We start from the raw sequence: 23,585 nt of genomic DNA on the forward strand, positions 1-23,585 counted from the left end.
TTATAAAACACATTCATGTGTGATGGATATTACTTTGGTCTAAGAGAGGAAACATTCCTTATCTGTTTAGGAAGGTAAAATTGGTGTTTTTGGCGGCTGGATGGTAAAATTCCCAAGGGAATATTAATAATGCTCATAGAACATAAATGGTGCTCAGACAAGGCCACCTTGCAATTAGGTTTAGGACACAATAAAGATAAAGCCACTCTATAACCACAGAAATGTTTAAACATCCTCTTCTAATACAAGTAACCGCTCTTGTCTTTTTTTTAAAAAATGAGTGACAACTGTCACTTTTTCTTGCTAGATAAAAATTTAGTCATTCATCCCTAAATGGGATGAATGAGAGATTTGATCCACAAATCCCAAATTTTTCTTTAAAATTATCCACAGAAAGTCCAAATCCCACAAGAAGTCCTCACAACTCCCCTGAGGGAGACTCCAAAGGTATGCCTCTGTTGGGGTCAGTCCATGGACTATAACAATTCTAAGATAAATGAGCCCCTCCCACCCACTAGAACTAGCTGGACACTCCATCCCAGTTGTCCTAGAAGAGGCGCTTCTGGATTTATAAAACTAGCAAGGATTGCAAGGGGTCAGAGGAGCTTCCTACCATTCCTAAGCAGTTAACTTCTTTCCTCTACACCAGGCTGAGCACGGGGATCTTTGGCTGCAGAACCAAACCACAGATGTTGGTTTAGTCCGCTTCTCTAAAAACCAGGTTACCACTCGAGGGCCATCTGGGAATGGACTCTGAACATAGCAGAAATCAAGATGATACACATGGCTTTGGTCTGGGAAACACAGGCAGGAGCTGCTTTATCGGACCTTTCTGAAATCGCCGAGGAGGGCTTCCAGACACCGACTGGAGCCCTAAGCAGGCTGGCAGAGAGCATGTGGAATTCAGAACTTCCAGGTGCTTGCTTGGAGAGTTCAGAAACGCTGCGAGGCAGCCCAGGACTGCGCTGAAACTTACCCGGGGATTCTGTGCAGCTACTTCGGGCAGCTTTGAAGAAGGGAGTGATACCTCCCTGGGGCTGGAGGATCAATAGCCCTTGGTAATTAAACTTAGTTTAAGCATTTGCTTGCTGTGAAGTTTGTTAACTATTGGTGACTGTTGTCAGCATGGCTTGGAAAACTTTTAATTTTTAAACTGTGCCTCTGGGTCTCAGCGCTGGGTGCATGGGTGTAAATTGAAATACACACAACTGAACACACTCTAGCCCAGCCTCGAACACATTTTAATTTGATTTAACTAATTAAACAAACGGGAGTGAATCATGCCACTGGGCTCAACAGGGCTGCCAGCGCGAACCCGCGGTGTGGGACGGGCAGGCCGAGGAGTAATAAAGCACATGTTTCCAGCAGAACCGAGACGCCTGAGCGGGAGCAGTTGCACGGTGAATTGATGTTCGCTCAGGGAGTTTCCGAGGAATCGTTGTGAGGCAGCTGGAAGCGAGGCCAGGGCAGGAAGACCTGGGATGGAAGCCCCGGGTTGGGGGCCTCCGGGTGTCCTGTGAGAAGGCGATCGAGAGGCGTGTGCCCCAGGAGGAGACAAGCGACCAAACGCTGCCGTCGTGCCAGGCAGGGAAGAAGATTAGCAGGAAGCCGCTCAGGTCAGGGACCCTGGGTGACTGTACCGAGGGGCTGGTAATATCCTCCTGCCGAACCACGGCGTGGGGTTGTTCCTAGAAAAACACCAACTATTATGTCAGAGGACATTTAGTGAGCAGAATGAATTCTTCATGAAAATATAAAGCAGCAACAGCAGCTCTCCATCGTTCCAGCAAGGAAACATCTTGATATTCCTGGGGGGGCCGTTTAACTGGCTCTATCTTGTGGCTCCCCTACCAGGTGTCAAGCTGGACGCCCCCGTTGTATGGTCAGCAAGTGCAGTGCTCGTGTCTGCAGTTAGAAGCCTACAGTGACACGCAAGCAGGCCTGCGCCGTGTGCGCTGGGCTCGGTGGGCTGCAGAACGTCAGAGACGCGCGCTCAGCACGAACAGCACGCGCCCTCCCCTGCGTGTTCCTACGCGGCTCTCTCCAGGAGGCGCAGGGCCTGCACCGGTGAGCAGGGCTTGCGGTGGGTCGAGCCACCTTTTTCCACCTGCTTCGAATCCAAAAGGGACTGCAACCCCCAAACTCCTGCCCAAAGATTCCTAGTTAAAATCGAACTGTTTCCCCAGCCTCCTAGAAAATTTCACCAGGCTAAAGGAGCCCGAGGGCAAACTTTTGTCTTATTTCACTGGATTTTCTTTTCTCAGCAGTTTCTTCACACGCCTACATGTTTTCTGGTTTTTTTTTTTTTTTTTTTTTTTTTTTTGGTCTTTTGAGACAGGGTCTCGATATGCAGTTCAGGCTGGCCTTGAGCTCACTTTGTAGCCCAGGCTGGTCTCGAACTCGCAATGAGCCTCCTGCCTCAGCCTCCCGAGTGTTGGGATTACAGGCGTGCGCCCCTACTGCTGGCCCATTTCTGGCTTATTTTAAAACGAATCCTGGTTTGCCTGTCTACTTTTTTTTTTTATAGAGGTTGAAGTCACAGGATTTTGAGTCCAATTTTAAGGACATGGTTGAATGCCCCTTTAGTTATACGTATGGCAGAGTCACCGTGTTTTATGCATACAATGTATATTTTTTGCACAGAAAAGAGTTTAGCTACACTTCTCCACTAGGTGTCACTATTGATCCAGTGAAACAGGGCTAGCGGTGTTTATAAACGTTACCTTGGTGACGTAAACAAGCCGGGCACGCGTCCTCACCTGCGCGTCCTCTGCCCTTTCCCAGTGGTCTGCGTCCTGCAAAGCGGCTCTAGATGATCAGTTCTCCCGAGCACCAGTCCCTATCCCAGAGCCACGTTAGTGACGCAGGCTGGCCGGCTGGGGCAGGACCCTCCCCAAGTTACCATTTGCTTTTGATGGAAAAGGACCCCGCGCCTTCGGAGATCGCAGCGGGCTCGCCCCCTTTCCGCTTGCTGCCGCCCTAGTCGCGGTCTCCCCCGGTCTTTCCTGGCCGCCCTTCCCCGGCCTCCACCTGCCCAACACCCCCGCGGGCTCCTGCCCGTCCGCAGCAGCCCTCTGCGCCTCAGGGGAGGGGCGCGGGGACCGGGTGGGTGGGTGCGTGGGTGTGGCCTGCTCACCCACAATCCCACGTCCAGCTCCGGGGCAGTGCGGGCAAACTCTCTACTTGAAATATTCGGAATATCAGAATGTGGCGTTACTTGGGTGGACCGCAAGCACTGGCGAAATTCTGCTCCTTTTCCTTTGGAACTATTTCTGTGGGTAAAGATGGAGGCACCGTTTTGTGTTGGCGGAAAAACAACCAATCTGAGCAACCTGATTCCGAGAGACTGGCGTTCTCATGAAAAACAAATGCTAGTGCTGTTTCAAGTTGTTTTATTTTCTCCAAAATATGAGTTAATTTTCAGAAAAGCAATAGGGCAAACATAACAAAGATTTTTTAAAATAGCATTTCCAGTTCATGATTCTTTTATTTATTTATTTTTGTGCCGGGAATCGAACTCAGGACCTTGTGCTTGCTAAACACTTCCAGTTCAAACGTCGTCTCGAATGCCTTGCATCCTGTTAAGTTCAGCGTCACCCTGGAGATACAGCAGCGTTATTACTGCTGTTACTGCCTGCGCCCAGCGCTCTACTCTCCCATACCCGCCACGCTGGAATTTTAATCCTTCTGGCTCCAGACATTATAATATCCATCAAACTAGTGGTTCCTAGCCAGAGAGTGCAGTGGAATCACCTGCAGAGCTTTTTAACATTGCATCTGTGAGACCCGCACGGGACCTCCCCAGCAGAATCTCCCACGCAGTACTGGGTTATTTAACAAGGACGTGTACAGTAGGTCCCTGCTGTCATGTGAGGTAGTGATAGAGGTCTGAGAAAAAAAAGTAAAGTGCAGCGAGCAGCAGAGTGACAGGTGGTGCTATTTGAAAAGGGTCAGTTGGGGAAAGTTAATGCCTTTGAGGAGGGGACATTTGAACTCAGACCCTCTAAACTTTGTAGAGTCAGGTGGGCAGGGTGTCTGAGCGCAGGGGTCGGCGGAGCAAGGGCCCTGAGGCAGGAGCGTGGTGGTGCGTGGAGCAGAGCTCAAGGCCATCAGGAGGGCAGCCTGTGCCGACCGTCAGGAATCCAGCTGTGCAGGCTCCGCCTTAGCAAACAAATGTAGCACTCGCTCTCCCCCCTCTGCCATCTCTCCCTCTGCCTTGCCCACAACCAAACCGGAACCTGGAGCTGAGCGCGCGGATAAAGCACATCCTCTGATGAGCCGCCGCCATTCAGTCACCACGGAGCTGCAGCTCGGGGTGGTTAGGGAGACCAAGGAGTGGGAATCGTTCCTGGTGACCGAGTAGCTGCTAACTTGATAATCACCGTGAATCTGAGGGAAACATTTGTCGGCCTCGCTGTCCACCTTTTACTTTTATTTGTGATTGGATAGTAATTTCCGTTTAAAATCATTATAAGGAAACAATACGTCCCCATTTCACTTAAGTACCGTCCTAGAGTTCTCAGTTGTGCTGGAACATTAGATCTGAGCAGGCCGCTTTCCTTCCTACCACCGGGGCCTTCCCTGGAGCGGTCACTGTTTGATTCTTGTGTTTATAGCGAGGGGACAGACCACGTGTGTTGTATTTCCGATCGTGTTGTATTTCTAAGATAACCGCAGATCGCTTAGGTTTGAAATTTTCTCTCAAGACAGCTAAATATCTCTCTTAATTTTTTTTGGGGGGTGAAAACATATAGATGTAAATAAACATATTTATTAAAGCAGGAACAGCATGTCACCTCCACAAATCTGTGAGGTGGCGCTGCAGGGGATGTTAAACAGTTAAAGGACTTCAAGGTGAAAACAGCTGCATAAGATAGTATTGGTTATAATGTATTTTCCGTACGCTCAGAATGATTATTTGAACTGAAACATGGGAAATCCAATGACATGCTATGACTGGGCTCTTGTTTAGCCAGCTGGAAAAGTCAGATGAGACGGCACCCCCCACCCTGGAGAAATGCAGGTAACCTGGCCTGTCCTAGCACATTCACTGGGGCCACCCTCTGAGTGCTTAAACAGGCAGGGGAGGCCTGACTTCGGAGGACAGGTATCCCGTAGGGCCCCAGAGCACTGCTGCAGAGAAGCAGATGGTGTATCAGGGTGCAGACCGCGATCCTATATTTGTTAAAGTAAAATCATATGTTTACATATGCACTAAGGCCTGGAATGGTACACGGACAACACGGCCTGCGCTAGTCCTTAAGGGAGGATGGTTTAATTTATATTTTCTCTCCTGCACTTCTAAATACCTATGTAATAAAAAGCGTACAGTGAAGTTTATCTAATTTTATAATAGAGAAAAAACATTAGCCACTTTTTAACCACTTGATGTAAAGATCACACCTTGGTTACGTCCCAGCCTTGCTTTTTAATTTTTTTTTAATGTTCATCTCCCTGCATGTTTTACTTCCAAATAAACTTTGCTTATAATAGAAAACCTGTACTTTGATTCCTGTGTAATTTGTTGTGATTTTATCGTATCACTCCAATGCTGCAAGCCCCTCCAGAGACAGGAATGAATTTCCCTGTGACTGCTTACCGACTGCTTGAGGGGGTTGGGATTTGGGACCACTCTGTCTGCTATATCCCTTCTGTCCAGTAGAGGGCAGCAGAGGACAGAAGGACTCAAGCCGTGGAGGTTCATTTCCTGTGTTGATAGCTTTCTGGGCGTCAGAAGTGAGAAATGGGTGTCTCAGTGACTCAGTCGTTCAGAAAGCCATATGGTTTATTTGTATCCGTGCAAATTAACAACAGAATGTTTCTCTTTCCTCCAAACGATGGGGATGCAGAAAATTAACTTCTGCCCTATTGTTAAGAGTTTCCAAAGATGCCAGTGACACAAATCTCCACCCATAGGAACAGAACTTTTATCAGCCAAGGGTCCTTTTATAAGACTTGTTCTCCGTAGAGCCTTAAAGGTCCAGGGAACTAAATCTGAGGTGGGGAACTGATGTAAAGTTGAGTTATAAAACATACATAAACTCTTCTTGCCTTTAACTGAGGTACATAAAAAAGTACACAAAAGACAGATAATATTGTACAAACTTGCATGAAATCAAAAGGATGCAAAGGAGTGGTGATCAGTAAAGAAAACTAATAGGAAAATAGATGTGACTTTGAATCAGTATTGAAGAAGTAATGCCTACAGATTGGAGCAGGGACTGACACGGATTGAAAGCTGGTGCCCCCGAATCTAGGCTGCAGAAGGATCCTGTCTGCTCAGCAGAATGTTCCCCATTTTTTACATTTTGAATTTCTTTGGATGGAGAGTTCACTTTTTAGTATGCTGTACACCTGCCTTTCCTTCTCACTGTACATGGGCACTCCTGACCACTTTTTTTTTTTCTGGTAGTGGGAATTGAACTCACAACCTTGTGCTTGCCAAGCAGGCGCTGTGCTGCTGAGCTGAATCCCCAGCCCGAAGCCATCTGTGACAAATCAACAGTGAAACGGGCACTCCTTACATTTCTTTTACACCCATAGCACCAGAAGACATGGTTTTCAATTTTAATTTCAAATTTTCCTGAGTGTCCTCAGAAAAGTCACGTAGCCGGGCGTGGTGGCACACACCTATAATCCCAGCACTCTGGAGGCTGAGGCAGGAGAATTGTTGTGAACTTGAGACCAGCCTGGGCTACAAAGTGAGCTAAAGCTAAAGCCCAGCCTGAACTGCATAGCGAGACCCTGTCTCAAAAGACAAAAAAAAAAAAAAAAAGAGAAAAAAAGAAAAGTCATGTAACTTTTCTGGTCCTCAGTTTCCGGTGCAAAATGGTGCCACAGGAATGCAGAGGCTGTTTATGGAAGGAGTGTGGACAGGGCCTAGAGCCGCTGTGCTGATTGGGTCGGGATAGAGGAGAAAGATGCTTGAACCAGGGGGCAGCTCCGCCCACCCGCCACCGAGAGGCCTGCAGATCCGCAGTGGGCCTTGTGTTTTGTCCATTCCAGGGTCATCTTGCAATCCTGGCACATGGGATGGTGTTTTTTACACCTGTTTCCTTTTTTTTTTGTCTTTTTGAGACAGGGTCTCACTATGCAGTTCAGGCTGTCCTGGAGCTCACTTTGTACCCCAGGTGGGTCTCGAACTCACAAAGATCCTCCTGCCTCAGCCTCCCAAGTGCTGAGATTACAGGCGTGCGCCACCACGCCTGGCCTTACACCTCTTTCCTGAAGGGACGGAGGAGAGTGGCGGCGAGAGTAGGTGGCTCTGGGCGATCAAAGAGCGACCACTGCAGAGACCTTTGCAGCCGCACAGCCCCCGCTAGAAGACCCTTGTCCGGATCTAAACTAATAATCCGATGGGTAACGCCCATCTTGTTAGGCTTCGTCTCATCCTTCGGTACAAATCTGTCTGAATAGAACTTTGGGTGGTTTGTTTATAAGGCGTGGTGTCCCTAAATGTGGTCACATAGTTTCACAGAGTGAAAAGGAAAAAAAAAATTTTTTTGGCCTGATTTTTTTCAGAAGTAGTTAAAAAAACACTTGAACTATAAAATTCTCGGCGGCCTGTTTAGGACTCAGCCATAGAGGCCTGCGGACAGAAGAGGCCTGGGGGAGGGAGGTGAGAGTACAGTTTGGGTTAGAATGAGAACAAATTGGCTGCAGAGGCGGGAGGGTAAGGAGCAACTTTGGCTGTGTTGCTGGAAGTGGGAGACGGAGCATTAGGTCACCGCCAGGTCTGGGAGCACTTGCCTGGGAGCTGGTGGCGGGTTGTGAGGCGGCTGGGATGTCACCTCAAGGGATTGCCCAGGCCCGGCCAGCTCTGATGCAGGACGGACCCAAGGGTGAGTGCCGCCTTATGTTCTGCACCTCAGCTTCTTGGCTTATCCTACCCAGGCCTTGGGAGCAGATTGTGTGGGGAGATTTTTTTTTTTTTTTTGGTTTGGCCAACACAGTTGCTAATTTCCCTCCTCTTTTGGTGAACCAGAAACTAAAACTTTGGTTCAAGGCCAGGGATATAGCCCTGCAAGCTCCTGCATGGCAAGCACAAGGTCCTGAGTTCAATTCCTGACACCTCTCCCACTCCAAAAAATAAAATTTTGGGTCTGATAGAAATCTAAATAGCACAACTTTGGGAAAGGAAGTCTCACATGACTCCAAGGCTTATTCTAGGGTAAAAATAGGTATCACAGCTTGGCAAGCTATGAACACGTATCATTTAAGGAAAAAAAATAAAAAAAATCTTGCTTCATACTACTGTGCACATTTGAGACTTTGGCTGGAGTTTGGGATATTCCCCCTCTCTTTCCTTTCCTTCTTTATCTTTGGACTTCCTTCTTTCCTCTTTTAATTCCTTCCTTCTCTTCCATCTGTCCTCCTTCCCCCTCTGTGTGACACTTCTGAAATGACTGACCACCTTTCTTAATTTTCGGGATACTGGGCATTCATTTTTTTTTGAAACAAAGTCTTGTTACATAGCTCAGGCTGGCTTTGAACTTGTGGTGATCCTCCTGCCTCAGCCTCCAAGTGCTGGGATTGCAGATGTGTGTCACCACACCCGGCTTTGAGTCTTCATGTCCAGGCGACAGGAGGGAGATAGCTGGAAGACAGGCCTTGAAGTTGTCCAGGCAGCTGCTAGCTGCAGTGGGGGTGTAGGAGTTGAGGACTGCATTAGTTTGCTAGGGCTGCCATAATAAACTGCTACAGAGAGACATTTTAAGCAGGGATTTATTTCTTCCCAGAAGTCCAAGGTCAAGGTGTCAGCAAGTTTAATTTCTCTGGGGCCTTTCTCCTGGGCTGGCTGACTACTGCTTCCTTGCTGTGTCTTCCTGCGGTCTTTTCTGTGTGCAAGCAGGCCTCAAGCCTTCTTGTTTGTCTAAATTCCCTCTTTTAAAAGGACATCAGCCAGGGGCTGGGGATTTAGCTCAGCGGCACAGCACCTGCCTGGCAAGCGCAAGGCTGAGTTCGAATCCTAGTACTGGAAAAAAACCAAAAAAAAAAAAAAAGGACACCAGCCAGACTGAGTTAGGTTTCAAGCCAACAATTCATTTGAACTTACTCTCTTCCTGAAAGTCCTACCTCTAAATGGGATCACAGGCTGAGATCTTGGGGCTCATGGCTTCAATCCATGAATTTTAGGAGGACACAATTCAGCTCCTAGCAGGTCTTTTAGTGAGGCAGATGGTAGCTATAGCTGCCACGTTCTGAGGTGTTTCTTCTATAGGAAGCCGTGAGGAAGCTGAGCACTATTACAAGAAAACCGTCCGTTCGTGGGCAGACCTTCCTTTCAGTAGAGATGAAGTATAACTTGAGGCCACCTCACGTTTTTGTTGCTGCTGTGCTGGGGGTTGAATTCAAGGCTTCAAGCATTCTAGGCAAGTGCTGTACCACCGAGCTACATCCACAGCCCTGAAAACCAGGGGCTGGCCAAAGTCTGAAATCAGAAGTAAAAGGTGATTTGTGTTCCACTACCCAGACTCTAAAGGCTGATGTTTTTTAAAAATTCTTTTTATTTATTTATTTTTATTTTAAACATTGAAAAAAACTGACAAAACAACAGTGAAGACAAAATCAAAACAACACAAAACAACAAAAAAATGATACATGGCCTCAAAACGAAATGACAGGAATTAACAGTGGCTGCTACATGACACACTGTTATCTTCAATGAAGTTGCTCGGTCCACCAGACGTAAGAATGTAGGATTGATCCAACAATCAAAGACAGTAACAAGCTATAAAAAAAAAAATGGAAATGATGCAGAGCTTCACCATCCAAGATGGTAGGAGTTCAGCAATGGTTCCTATACTGCATATTGTTTTCAGATCAGTCATTCTGATTACCAAATTCGAGTGTGCAAAATTGGTCAAGAAAAAAGAAAATTTTAAGCACCGACTGTTCCTTTCCATAAACCACAGACATCAGCAATACACCTATTCCAGCTAACCTTGTACATACGTATACATTTTGTTTTTCAGTAAACAAAACCCAAAATAACAAAAACAGCATGGAGAGCAATAAAAATGATACAGAATTTCAAAACACGGTGACAGGATAGTAACAATGGTTGTTTTATTACCTAATGTCATCTTCAAAGTGGTTGCACAGACGACCAGATACAGGCATGCCAGGTTGATCAAACAGTTGCTCGTTAACAGTTCTAAAGGCTGATGTTGAAGAGCAGGTCAGCGGTACTCCACCTACCGGTAGCGGGTGGAACTGGATGGAGCCGTACAAATCAAGGGGAGCCTCTCAAGTTGTGAGGTCAGAGCATCTTGCCTCTCCTCCTCCTCCTCCTCCCCCTAAACTCCTAAGCTGAAATGCTTGAGCCACAAAAGGCACAGGACAGTCTCCTTCGTCTGTCCAATGTAGGAGAGGAGGCTCCTCCTAACTCCAGGTGCTAAGAGTCAGTCACAACTCTGCCCTGGGAAGAAGAGAGGGGATGAGATTTAAATTGGATATGAGGTAGGACTTTTAAATCATATCAAAGTGAGTTTGACTGAAATTTCCAGTGAAATTATATGCTCAGCCCAAGAAGTCATACTGGAGAAGACGGGAGATTCTTCAGAGCTCAGTTAAGTGTGGTGACTGACAAAATCAAGTTATGTCAATTTAAGGTTCACTAAGTTAAGAGTTGGTCCTTCTCAACAAACTGGGTCTCTTTTTTCAATAAAGAAACAAATCTCAAAAAATAAAAAATAAACTACTTTTAAGAGTTACAGAAGCATATCAAGTTGGGAAGAAAATGTACTTTTCACTCTATACCCTTTCGAATTTAAGTGTGAAGCAATCTACCACACTGAGGTATTACTTAAAAAAAAACTTCATATAGTTTAAAGCTACTATATAATAATTAAAACAGTATGATACTAGCACAGAGGACTGTGTTATGAAATAGTCCTCAAAGTTACATGGTGGAAATAATCGTAGTAAGGAGATCCAGGGAAACCCGTAATGGAAGGGAGGCAGGACCTCCTGCGCTTGAGATGGAAATCTATTGTGTAAATTTGGAGGGAGATGGGGTAGGAGAGACTTATGCCAGAGCTACAATGTAAGAAACTATTGAGAACCACTGTTGCTATCGCTTGGAGGAAGATAAATGTTGTGACAGATGCCTGCAACGTTTTTGGCAAGGAATGGGCTTCCATTTGGTATGCTGTATTTCAAGGTTAAACTCTTCCATGTCATGTAGATGTGGCATGTTTTTGGCTCAGTGCTGAACCACGGAGTTTGGGATTCATACAATTGGGGAAGGTACTGGGTCAGACACAATTGCGAAACAGTTTGGTCAGAGATATCTGACATGATTCCTCACACATATGTTTAAGCCATACGAATCACTCCAAAACACCAGGAAAGGATTCCAGAGAAATAGCAAGAAAAGAGAGAGGTCCTCAAAGTTTTAATTCATTCTTCCATACATGATTAATTTCATTCTTGGGTGTATCTAGTAAATAAAAGTTGTGAAATCATCACAAAGTGGTTTTGTGTGCACAGAGACTTGAGGCGGGTGGTGGGGGAATAACCCTACCATCTTGGCAGAAGTGAATTAGCCTTGGAGAGCGGCGCTCTGAAGGAGGGGGAGGCAACGGTGGCAGAGGGCTGGATGCATCCATGCTAACACCTGCCACTGTCCTGGGGCCATGGTATTAAAAGGATGAGAGGGAGAAATTATGAAACGGTACTATAAACAGTCTCTGCCCTCTTTTGGGAGTAGTCTTTGCCATTGAGAAATGCACTCCAAGGAGCCTACTGGTTCTAAAAATCGTCACTGTTGGCTTCGTCCTGATGTCTGTTATCCATGCAAGCTGCTGGGTGTGAGGCCCGGCTGGTGGCGTTGCAGTGGGGCTGTCTCCCCAAGGGGGAGCTCATCTGTGTGTCCGCCCCTCTGGGCTCATGCCCGTTCCGCTTTCACTGAATTGTACAACGGAAGCTTGGCGTTTGTCGATTTAAAACCTGGGTGGTATGCGATGTCAAGACGCTGCTCTGTTGCATAAAAGCTGACACTTTAGGTTCCTGTTGAACATTACGGTTCTGGAGACTACATACTTGTTTTTGGAGAATCATCCGTGGGAAGGGTAGAGCACCCACTGTGGGGGCCTGGAGAAGAGGCAGCTGAGAAAGAGGCCGAGACAAAGCCTCCAGCCTGGCCTGGTGTGATCTGACCAGGACAGGCGCTCTGCTGATCATGTTGAAAACAATCTGAAACGACGAAGGTGAGAAGTGGTAGGTGTTGGTTATCTTTTGCCAACGCACCATTCTTTCTCCCATCTTGGGAACTCTTCCTCCTCATCAAGGTCCTCTGATAGGCTGAGCCAAGCTGAGCTCCGAGAGGAGACACTTGGAGCAGGTGTGAGTCAGTGAATTCCCTGCCCACAGTGAGCGCTATAGGCTCCAAAACAGATTCTATCAGAGCAGCGATGCCGAATCCCTGGCCTTGGGTAGGCCTGACTGAGAGGGAGAGGTGCCTGTTTTCTGAGGGGCTGGAATGAAGATGCTATCAGGGGAAACTGTGGCGATTCTCTTGTTAATCTGTAGGTGGCGCTAGCCCGGCCTGTGTAAACTGCAGAAATACAGAGGAAACGAGAAAACCGGCCCCTGAGGAAGTCTTTGAAACTTTAACTGTCTTTGAAACTAAGCCTCCAAGCTGATGTGAGTTAATAGATCTTATCCCTAATCCTCTATTTTGCTCACCGCTTTGAATGAGGCTTTCTTTCACAGAGGTGTCTTATTTGATACTGTAAAGTGTTATGAGATGATCACAAAAAAGCGAGTTCAGACACAGGAAAAAATTAGGGAAAACTGCGTATGATGATTAATTCTCATTTTAAAGGCGAAAGACTGGGAGCAAAAATTACAGACAAAATAGCTAATTTAAAATAGAGATGTAAAGAATCAAATATTGAGTGTAACAATAAAAGAGAAAAAAAGGACTGAAACCTATAATATATGTTTAGAATGTAAAAAAGTAAAAGGGATTAAGAATTGAGAAAAGGATTGGAGAATAACACAAGAAAAATTGGATATTAAATGAAAAAATTGTTAGAAATATCTTAAAAAGAAAATAAAAACAAAAATCTTAAAGATGGGGGGTGAAGATCAGTGTAAGTCAGTGAGAATTCACACAAAGTTCAAGGTGGTGGTGGATGAAAAAAATTCCACTCATTCCAAAAAATTTCATTCTGTGGGACAACAAGGCAAGAAGGCAGAACGGCTTTGGCTTGAGCAAATACCTGTAAATATGTCTGCCTCATAGCAGCTCACAGCAGTATGGCGGGGAGAAATAAAACAGCTTTCCCATCCTTGGGAAACTGGAAAGTTGGTGATGTATTTCCCTCTGGCATCACCACATACAATAGGGGCCTGTCCATTTCTCTATTGACTGGCCTGAAAATTTAGCACATTATGTACCGAACTAATAGAGCATAGTTATAGTCAGTTAGGCAATTGGCAGGATAAAAAGAGTCACTGGGTAAATTTTTCCAAACTATTTCCTTTTAAAGAATAAATATGTGGAGACTATATATAAAAAAAATCCTGTTATAACTGGCAAACATCATTAAAACTGTTTAGGATTCCATTTGAGTTTTGTGGATGTGGGACAGCTGATTTTAGCTTGAGAGTCATTCAGTTCTTGAAATACAGTACTAGAACAAAAGACAGATTCCGTGTTCAATAGAAATAAGAAGGTTTTATGATATTTTAATGTAATCAGTATTTCTCCCCTTGAGATGCAAATATAAGAAGAATTCAGTTCCAAATGAAAAACATTTGAAAAAATATCGGTATAGACAACCTTTAAAACGTCTTAGCAAGTTTAGAAATGGTAAATGGTGGACTTCTATGTTTTCTAATTCAGTAGATGAAAACCCAGCTCTGTGTTGAAATCCCAGAGCAATGTGAAATATGAAATTTCACCAGTTATTTTCTCTTGGTATTTAATCTAGGCTATCCATAAAAAGCTGTTTTATTTGCAGAAGCACATTTGCATATGCTACAAAGTTAATCCTGTTATGTTCAGTGTAAAGATTTTTTTTTTAAAACTGGGATTATTTCCTGCAATATTTTCCTATATTGCATATGTTGCATAGTTTCATATATTGCATTTTATGAGATCCTTTCAGAATATGTGATAGCTAATTTTATGTATTAATTAGGTTTGACCACAGTACCCAGATGTTTGGTCAAATAGATCTAAATGTTACTATGAAGGTATTTCTTAGAGGAGATTAACATTTACATCAGTGGAGTTTGAGAGAAGCAGATTACTCTACATAATAAGAGTGAGCCTCAGCAAATCACTGAAGGTCTTAAGAAAAAAAAAATTGCCCTGCCCCAAAGAAGAAGAAATTTCATCAGCATATTGCTTTTGGAGTTGAACTGTTACATTAATTCTCACTGAAGTCTCTAGACTGTTGGCCTATCCCATAGATTTTGGACTTAGACGTCTTCACAATTGTGTGAGCCAATTATTTAAAATAAATCTTTCCACATATCCATCTGTTGATTTTATTTCTCTAGAGAGCCCTGATTCATACACTATCCGAATTCTTTCAATGGCAGAGAATTGAGGAAATGTATTTTATTTTGCATTTGATTAAAAAAATCAAGTCTGTGATATCAGTAGAGTACAATATTGAAGTGTCTAGTACCATAGGAACATAAGTAGTTTATCTCTTTCTTCTATTAAAATTTCTTTAATGAAAAATACTACATTGAAGATTTAAAAAGTTATGATATCTTCATTGGTTGCTAATCTTACAACGGAGTAAAACAGTCATGTCTGCTATGCCCCGCGCAGCGATCCCATACACTTTACCAAGAACTCCAAGTACCTGATGTTTTTCTGATAATTTCAGTCATTTGCTTAATAACATAAATCATTATCTAAAACTTTTTTTGGTATGCATTAATTTTAGTATTTTTGTAGTGCTGATTTAAAAAGATAATTATAGAAGAAAATTTATGTTTGTTATTAAAAAGTTGTTTGAACTTACTGTATTTAAGATTCTCTGGCAAAATCCTTTGTCACCAAGTGAATGGGGATTTCAAATTACACTCACTGGATTAACTGAGGACCAAATGACCTTTGTTCTTCACTGTCTGAATGAACATGAAATTATGTTTAATCTTCGGTTTCTTACTCATATTTAACCAAAGCAGGTTGGTCATTTAGTGATAGTTTCCAGAAATAAACCAATCATCTCCGAGGTGTGAGAAGACAGAATCACAGAAATTACATAAGACTAGACGCATACGCACGCGCGCACACACACTTGCGCATGCGCGCATACAAATAAATATTTAAATTACAGAACTTGTTATGGAAACTAATGCACATAATTACGGAGTCTGAGAAGTCCCATTCTAGGCTGTCTGCAAGCTAGAGAATCATGCTAGCCACCAGTGTGACTCAGTTGAGGCTACAGGCCTGGGAATCAGGGCCGGGGATGGTTAGTATAAGACCCAGCTTGAGTGTAACAGTCCAAAAACCGAGTACTGTTCCCAAGGCAGAGGATGGGTGGGTCAGCTCAAGTGGCGAGAGTAAACTCATCCCTTTTCTGTCTGGTTGTTCCACTCAGGCCCTCACGATGATCCCCACCCACACTGCAGAGGGACATCTACTTTACTGAGTTTACTCCGTAAATGCTTTTCTCACAGGTGCCCCCAGGTATAATGCTTTTCCAGCTCTATGAGCAGCTATACCTTTCCATGTGTTGTTATATTTTTAAATTATTAAACTGATACAACTCTTGGATCTACGATTGCATAGCCAATTCCTATAACAAATCTCTTCATCGGTACCTCTCTCTCTATATGCAACGGGTTCTGTTTTTCCGGAGCACCCTAAGTAATATGCTCATAGATAGGTAAATTTTTAAACACATTTCATTCTATTCTCTATTACTTTGGGACAAATGCGTGTGTAATAAAAATATAAATGTGAACAGAAGCAATAGCATCATAGAGCAGGGGAATAAGGCAGAGTGACAGATTTGGGGAAGGTGTATATTCATCTATTATTTTTCTCAAAAAATGCTTTAAGAAGGTGAGATAGAAGTGGAGGAGGAGGAAAGAGTGCTGGATGACAGCAGTTTTGGAAGCAGCGCTGTAGGAGGAGAGGAACTGCTGCTCCATTTTGCGGTTGGCAGTGCCTCATGTTTCTGTGCCAAGGCAGACAGTGGGGAGGGGTGAAGCATCTTGCCACCTTCTTTTCAGCCATCGGGTTTGCTGAAGCATTGTGCCAACACATTCACGGGTTACTGACTGCATTTCTCAGTCCAATTCTAGGTCTTCAGCCACAGTGGCAGTTTCTCCCAGGTTTTGCTGTTAACGATCAGTCCTAGTTTTCACTGTTTTAGTATATTCTCATATCCCTTAGGAAAACTTGTCTTTCAGCATACTATTTTCACACACCTTGCTTCTACCATTTTGGGGTGCCCTTTTACTTTGGCATTTGTAAGGCTGACGAGGCTATGCTGTAATAAATACCCAAATCACAGGGGCTAATTTCTAATGAAGATTTGTACGGTATATATACGACCCCCCAACCCCCCCCCCAACAAAACAAAACAAAACAAAGCAAAGCAAAGCAAAGCAAAGCAAAGCAAAACAAAACAAAATACAATCTAGCTTGAATTCAATGTCAACTGGCTGGTCAGCCAGCCTGCTTATTCTTTCCACTTTTCAAAGACATTTGATGTTTATTTTATGTATGATAGCTAATATTTAGTTACACTTTGTGAGAGGAATAGGGAAAAATATGTTCACTCCATCTTTTAGAAGTGGAAACTACTTTCTTTTTTATATAGATCAATTGCATCTCTCTCTATTCCTATGAGTTTTTATTTTACTTATTTTATCTTTACAAACAATATCATGCTGAAACTATTCTTCAGGGGAGGTCTTTCTCACATTTCCTGTTGCTGGGAGTCATCATACCATTTTTTGTGATACCGGGAATTGAACTCAGGACCTTGCACTTGCCAGGCAGGCACTTATACCACTGAGCTATATCCCCAGCCTGGGAGTCATCATATGCATCATGTCCCTGTATAGGTCATAAACTACAGCTGATATATATATATATATAATATGGTATGATATGATATAATATAATATGATAATATACTACATATATAATTTTTTCCTCCTCTGTGGCTGTAGATTGTAGTGCTTCCGGGTTTTTGCTACTGTAACATTGATGTGAAAATCTTGTACATGTGTCCTGTGTACACATCCAAGAGCTTGTCTTGATACGTACCTAGGAGCAGAATTGCTAGGCTACAGGGTATGTACATCTCCAAATACGATAGTTAACATTAAATTCTTTCCAAAAGTGGTTGTCCACTAGCGATGTCTGGCAGCAACCCTGTTACTAAGGTGTACTCTAACAATTCTCCTGATAGTAGGCTGGGCTACTTTTCTCTCTCCCTTCTCAGGAAGTACTGTCAGTTGTTGCCTGATACCAGTGTCTGAAATTGCATGTACTCTTCCATCTACAGTTGGTGCTGTGTGATGATGTTTTTGTCCATGAAAGATGATACATACGATGATGGTCGCTAAGATTACATTACCTGGCGATGTGTCATAGCCGTCTTAGTTTGTGTAAGTATACTCTTGTGATACCGGGAATTGATACCAGTTGAATAGGTTCTCAGGATGGCAAAATTGAAACAGTGTATTTCTCAGCAGGTACTGTATCTTTAAGTGATTCATGATTGTACTGTATTGTCTTTACTTTTTAAAAATTATTATTTTTTATTCACTTTAATGGTTTGATCAGTCTTGCATTCTTACTTCTGATCATCTGAGCAATTTTGTTGAAGATAACCTGTGTAATATAACAACCACAGCCACTGTTAATTCCTATCATTTTGTTTTGAAGCCCTGTATCATTTTTAATGTTTTTGCTTTGTTTTGTTTTTGTCTGTGATGTGGGTATTTTGCTATTGTTCTTTTTTTTAAAAACTATTCTCTATTTTTGGTTCCTGGTACAAGGGTCAGTCTGATATTTGATTCTCCATCTTATATGTGAAAAGTCTTTTTTAAAAATGGTTTTAACATATACTTTTTCTGTATTAATTTTCTTTCTTTTCAATGTATGAAACCACTTATCTCTTCTTTTTATCTTGATTAGTGTTGTCAAAGTTTTCTCATGTTTTTAATTTTTTTCAAGTAGCTATTCTTTGGCCCTTTTAGTCTCCTCTATTTTGTCATTGTTTTATTCCTCCCCTTGTATTTTTCTTTAGCTTTATTTTGGTTGTTGTTTTTCTAAATTCTTTTGATGGGAAATTAATTTATTAATTTTGGAGATTTTTTTCTCTTAATATTTATGTTTAAAACCATAAACTTCCCTCAGCTCACTGTTTTTGTTTCATCACAAAAACACTGATACATAGTTTTAAAATTTTTAAACCACTTATAGTCATTTTAATATGACTTTATAATCTAAAGTATTTCTTTATAATCTAATCTGTATTAAATTTTTCCAAATAGCTATAAATACTCATAAAATATGTACTGTTTTAATTATTAGCAGAATTTAGTATTTATTAATTATGTTAATTTAAAAATTGTGTTGTTCATATCTTTTTTTTCCATTTTGAACTATCAGAAATTGATAGAGGTGTGTTGAAATCTCTCATTACAGTAAGAATTTATTATTCTCTCCTTGTAGTTCCAATACATTTTTTTCATACACCTTAAGGTGATTTTTAGTAGATAATTATGTATTTAAAATTACTTTATCTTATTGGGTAACTGCATTAGTGATTTTAATTATCTGTCCTAATAATACATTTTAACATTTGTTCCATACGTTAGTGATATAGCTACAACAACTAATTTTGGCTGTGTTTTCCTAATATTTCATTTTCTATTGTGCTTTGACTGTCATTCTGTTTTAAATCTTTTATAAACACCACAGTTTAATTTTTTAATAAAATCCTAACTGAATTTTATCTTTTAAAGTTGAGTACATAGTCCCTTATGCTAATTATTAGTATATTTGGGCCAGTTTTTAAAAAAATCTCAATTTATTATTTTTGTTTTATACCTCTCAGTTCTATTTCTTTTTACCCAGATTACCTCCCTCCCCTCCTTAAATTGCTATTGCATGTACTCAAAATACTGACCTGGGACTTTTTGTTACTGACCTTTTGTTAGTGAGATAACTACCTTACACCAAAATGTTCATGAAAGTGTTACACCCTTTGCAGTAGAAGTCTCTATGTGAAAATTATGTCAACCCAACCAAACAGAGTACTTAGTGAATAGTTCCTATACACTCTGGAGCAACACCCTTTTCTTGCCAAGAACTGATGAAAGTTTACGGTTCAGTTTGGTGGACAGCAGTGTTTAAATATGTTCTCATATCCTTTATGAGAATTTGTCTTGCACAATACTCATAGTACTTAAATCTTTATCTATGGATCATTATGGATGCAAGTTCTTGACAAGAGAAAGATCTTGCTGTTGAGTAATTTTCCTCTTTTACTTTTGTAATAGCTTTCTTTCTATCTTTTTTCCTCTCCAAGATAACAATCAAGTAAATCAAACTGTGTGATTTCTTTTTTTCAAAGATTACTTGCAGCTTGTTTTGTATATGTTTGTTCCTTTACTTAAGAATTTTATTCTATTTTCCATCAAGGATTATGTGTGGCAAAATTTCTGAAGCCTTATATGCCTGAGGATATATTTGCTAAGTCCTTAGCACTGATTGATTTTTAGTCTGGATATAAAATTCCACATTCTAAGTTCTCCAGTAATCAGAAACTCAACTTGCTTTTGAATAATTTGATTCATTTTCCTTTGATGTGTTTATCTTTTCTTTTTGTTGGCCTTTAGAATTTTCTTTTAATCTTTATCTGTTAAAACAAAATTTTTTCTTAAAACTTTAGTGTACTGTGGTGTGGGTTTTTCTTCTCTTCTCCTTTAGTCTTAAGCCTTTTATCTTTTTAAAAATCTGCAATACTTCTTTAAATATTCAGCCTGATTTCATTTTTCTGTCTTTCTGTGATTGCTATCATTTATCCTTTAATTCTTTGGCTCTGATTCTTTTATCTATTGACTTTTCTATTTTCCTTCTTCCTTTCTCAATGGTGTCCTTATAGTAAAATGTGTTGTATCTTCATGGCCTTTATTTTAAGTATTATGATTTTATCCTAATAATTCTTGGCTCTTTTAAATGTATTTTTAACCATATTGATATATTCTTCCCTTTTACAAAATGTCATCATTAAACTGACTTAAAAGTATTGGTTTACATATTTCTGTTTCTGATAGAATCTGAAATCCAGATGCTTATGTTCCTTAATTCTGTTATCATATGACTTTGTGAGATCTTGGTTTTCCTGGGGAGATTCTACCCATTCAGGCAGTGACATAGCACAGAGAGGGCCAGACCTCTGTCTCTGTCACCACAATCATCTCAGGGATAAGGGTAGGCACAGACATAAGCCTAGGCTGGAGATGCCCAGCAGGTGAAAACCAGTCAGTTACTCTTATGCTAAAACACCCATCTCAGTGTAGTGCTTTGCTCTTGCCTGTTTTGGTCAGCTTACCTGCTGCAGAAACAAAATATCTGACATGTGTAATTTAGAGGTCTATTTTGGCTCATTTCAGGGATTTCAGATTATGGCGCACTAGATTCAAGACAGAAACATCATGGTAGGAGGAGGGTGTGGCGGAGAAAAGCTCCTGTATTCATGGCGGCTGGGAGCCAAGAGTAGGGGAAGAGCCAATGGAAGGGACCAGAGACCAGATCTAGTTTCCAAGGCCCCGCCCCATGGTGCAGCCAGGTACACCTGAAAGTGTGCTTTACTAATTGCCTAGGCATGTCTCAAAGCAATCAAACTGACAATTAAGATTAGCCCTCACACTGCTGCTCCAGAAAGAGCGGCTTTAGGTGACGATCTTCCTTAAACATAGCAACTCTCTGAAATCATTACTTTAAATGACATTGACTTAAAATAGAAATTGACCATCTCATTTTCTTCTACCTTTTAGATAATTTAGACTAAAGGTCCGAGTTGCTGTAAGTGTGGGTGTGTACTGTATCTTTCTATTTTCTCTACATTCTACTGATCGGCCTCTGATGGTGGACAAAGCCAGCCCTTCCTTCGCACATCAGTCCAAAAACAATCTTCTGCTCTCATCTTAGTGATTTTTCTACCTTTCCAAGCATCTTTTGCTGATCATTGGAGTGAGAGCCCCAAAACAGTGCCTGTTTGCCTTCCCACCAGTAGCTGAAAGGGATCCGTCCACCACTGCTACTATTTTAAGAAAGCAATTTTTTTTTTTTAACACAAATTGGCATGGTTTTGTCTGATGATTTTATTTTTACAGAAGATATTCAGCGTGTGAATACTAAACTATAAAATACTAGTTGAGCTCTCTGTGTTCTATTTCCAATCTTTAGCTATGTTGCGTGCAATCATATTTTGCTATTGAGCTTCTTTCGCCTTCAGTAATTTTGATTGTACTCCTCTCACTTCATTTTTATTTATTTTCATGATTTTACTGAATTTCTTTTTAATATATTACATAATCTAAAAAATACACATGCCAAAATTTACCAAATCTGTGTTATCATAGGATGTTTAGATTATTTTTAGTTTTTACTGCAAGAGATGAATATAACCTTTATAAATATATCTTTACAAATTCTTGGTCTAGGTTTATTCCTAAGAATGTGATTACAAGGTCCAGGGATATAAACACTTTATGGCTCTTGATAACTATTGCCAAATTGCTCTTCAAAGAATGATGCTATTCTTTGAATGGTTTTCTATACACTTATTCTGATGTATACTTAATTGCATATGCACAAACTTGTATATCACTTAAGACAAATCCTCTTCTGTCTTTTTACACTACTCTGATTACATTTTTTAAGGATACATTAAATTAAAATGGTGATAGACCATCTCATTTTTTTAAAACTACCATTACTTCCAAATAGCCCTGTAAAATCTTCTTAATTCTAATTCTAATTTAAGTAATTAGGAATATAAATATAAATTAAGACAATGGGTGACATTTACTCTCTCTGATTGTAACAATATAGAGAGCATGTGTTAGTCATATATTTGGAGGTCTTAGGTATCCAACAAAGATACAAAATATCTTTTGAAATCAGTGTTGACCTCTGTAAGTTGTCCAAAAGTCTGGCTCTTTCCACTCTTTAAATCTCCTGTGTCCACCAGCTATTAGACTTCTTGTCAACCCTAAAGCCTAATGCTTGAACTAGATTTAAACTAGATCACTTTTCTGATCTAGAAAAATGCAAATATGTAACATCTTTTACAACCTGAGAGCCAAATGGCATTTCATAGTTGCTATTATCTTTAAATAAAGACTTGGAATGTGTTACATTTTAGTAGTGTAAGATAGTTCACAAGATTCTTTTTTCCCCCCACAAGATTCTTTATATAATTATGGTTAACATGTGCCAAGTAGTATTTTAGGTATTATACCTTTACTCCTTGCATTCACCATGCTGTATGTAGTGGACTGACTACTGGTGGTCCCTTATAACCCCCAGCTGAACTGAGCAAACGTGGTCCTGGGTGTGGGAGGCCCACCTGAGGATTGTTGCCAGCAGCATAAGAGGCAGAACTGGAGAAGAAGAAGTTAGGCTGCTGGGAGCAGAGAAAGGCTGTTGGGAACTGGTGGAAGCTGTAAAGAGCTGTTGGTTCTGTTGGAGGAGCTTGTCATGCTGGCCTTCCTGGTGGACTTGGCTGTTTTCATCCTCTGAGGAGCTCGGGACCTCGTTGGCATTGAGAATGGCTTCAGTTCGCTTTGGGGGAGCTCTGGTCCTCACTCTGAGCATTGCTTCCTGGCTCCTGAGGGGAAGATGGTGCACTGCCAGTCTTCTGGAGAAGCTTGCTGCATTGACTTTCCTGATGAGAACTCAGCTGTCTTCACCACTGGAGGAGTTCGTGACCTCACTGTTGCCGGGGGTGGCTGTGATACCTTCCGGGGGAGCTCTGGTTCTTACACTGAGCATTGCTTCCTGGCTCCAATGCAGATCCCTCAGCCTGCTAACACAGATCCTTTGTCCTGCTGGCACAGACATTCTAGATTCCACCACTGACCTTTGGGCCTTCCCAGTGCAGATCTGTGAAACAGGCCTGTGTGAGATAGTGTTATGGGCTCTGGGCCTCCAGTTGAACGCGTGAGAGGCATTATTATGAGCTCTAGGTCTTTAGCTGGACTCTTGCAGGAAAATTCTGTGGGATCCAGGCCCTCAGCTAGATTCCTTGGTCTTAGTGTGTGGACAGATTTCCAGCGCTCTCTTGTATATCATTCTTTGAGTGACTGTTATAAACAATCTTATAATATGCATCCTGTACTATATTGTTTCCCCTTACAAAATATCCCCCAAACCATAATACTACATAACTCTCTCAAGTTCTGGTGGGCTTACAACAGTAAACATTCATGTTCTCCCTCACTGGTCTCTGGATCATATGGGCTCCAGGATAGTTGGCCTTGGCTCCAGTGGTGGGTTGGATTTCTATCTGCTTCACCAGTGTTTGTCGCTACCTGACGCCTGCATTTCCTATGCAAGCAGACAGGTCAAA

At 41.8% G+C, this 23,585-nt stretch overlaps 1 protein-coding gene across 2 annotated transcripts; it reads right to left on the minus strand.

The window, feature by feature from the left end:
- Positions 1–1,229: 1,229 nt before the first annotated feature.
- Positions 1,230–10,148, minus strand: LOC102015193. Of its 2 annotated transcripts, none has more exons than XM_013523091.1 (4): positions 10,076–10,148; positions 3,137–3,272; positions 2,760–2,795; positions 1,230–1,688 (listed from the first exon to the last, which is right to left on the minus strand). In XM_013523091.1, the coding sequence occupies exons 1-4, from the start codon at positions 10,120–10,122 to the stop codon at positions 1,293–1,295; spliced, it is 615 nt and encodes a 204-aa protein (XP_013378545.1). In that variant the 5' UTR covers positions 10,123–10,148; the 3' UTR covers positions 1,230–1,292. The 2 variants fall into 2 exon arrangements, with proteins under 2 accessions (XP_013378545.1, XP_005401479.1); XM_005401422.2 differs by having other exon boundaries at positions 2,724–2,795.
- Positions 10,149–23,585: the final 13,437 nt, after the last annotated feature.

Source organism: Chinchilla lanigera, unplaced genomic scaffold (genome assembly GCF_000276665.1).
Source record: "Chinchilla lanigera isolate Chin_1 unplaced genomic scaffold, ChiLan1.0 scaffold00073, whole genome shotgun sequence".
Classification (NCBI taxonomy): Eukaryota; Metazoa; Chordata; class Mammalia; order Rodentia; family Chinchillidae; genus Chinchilla; species Chinchilla lanigera.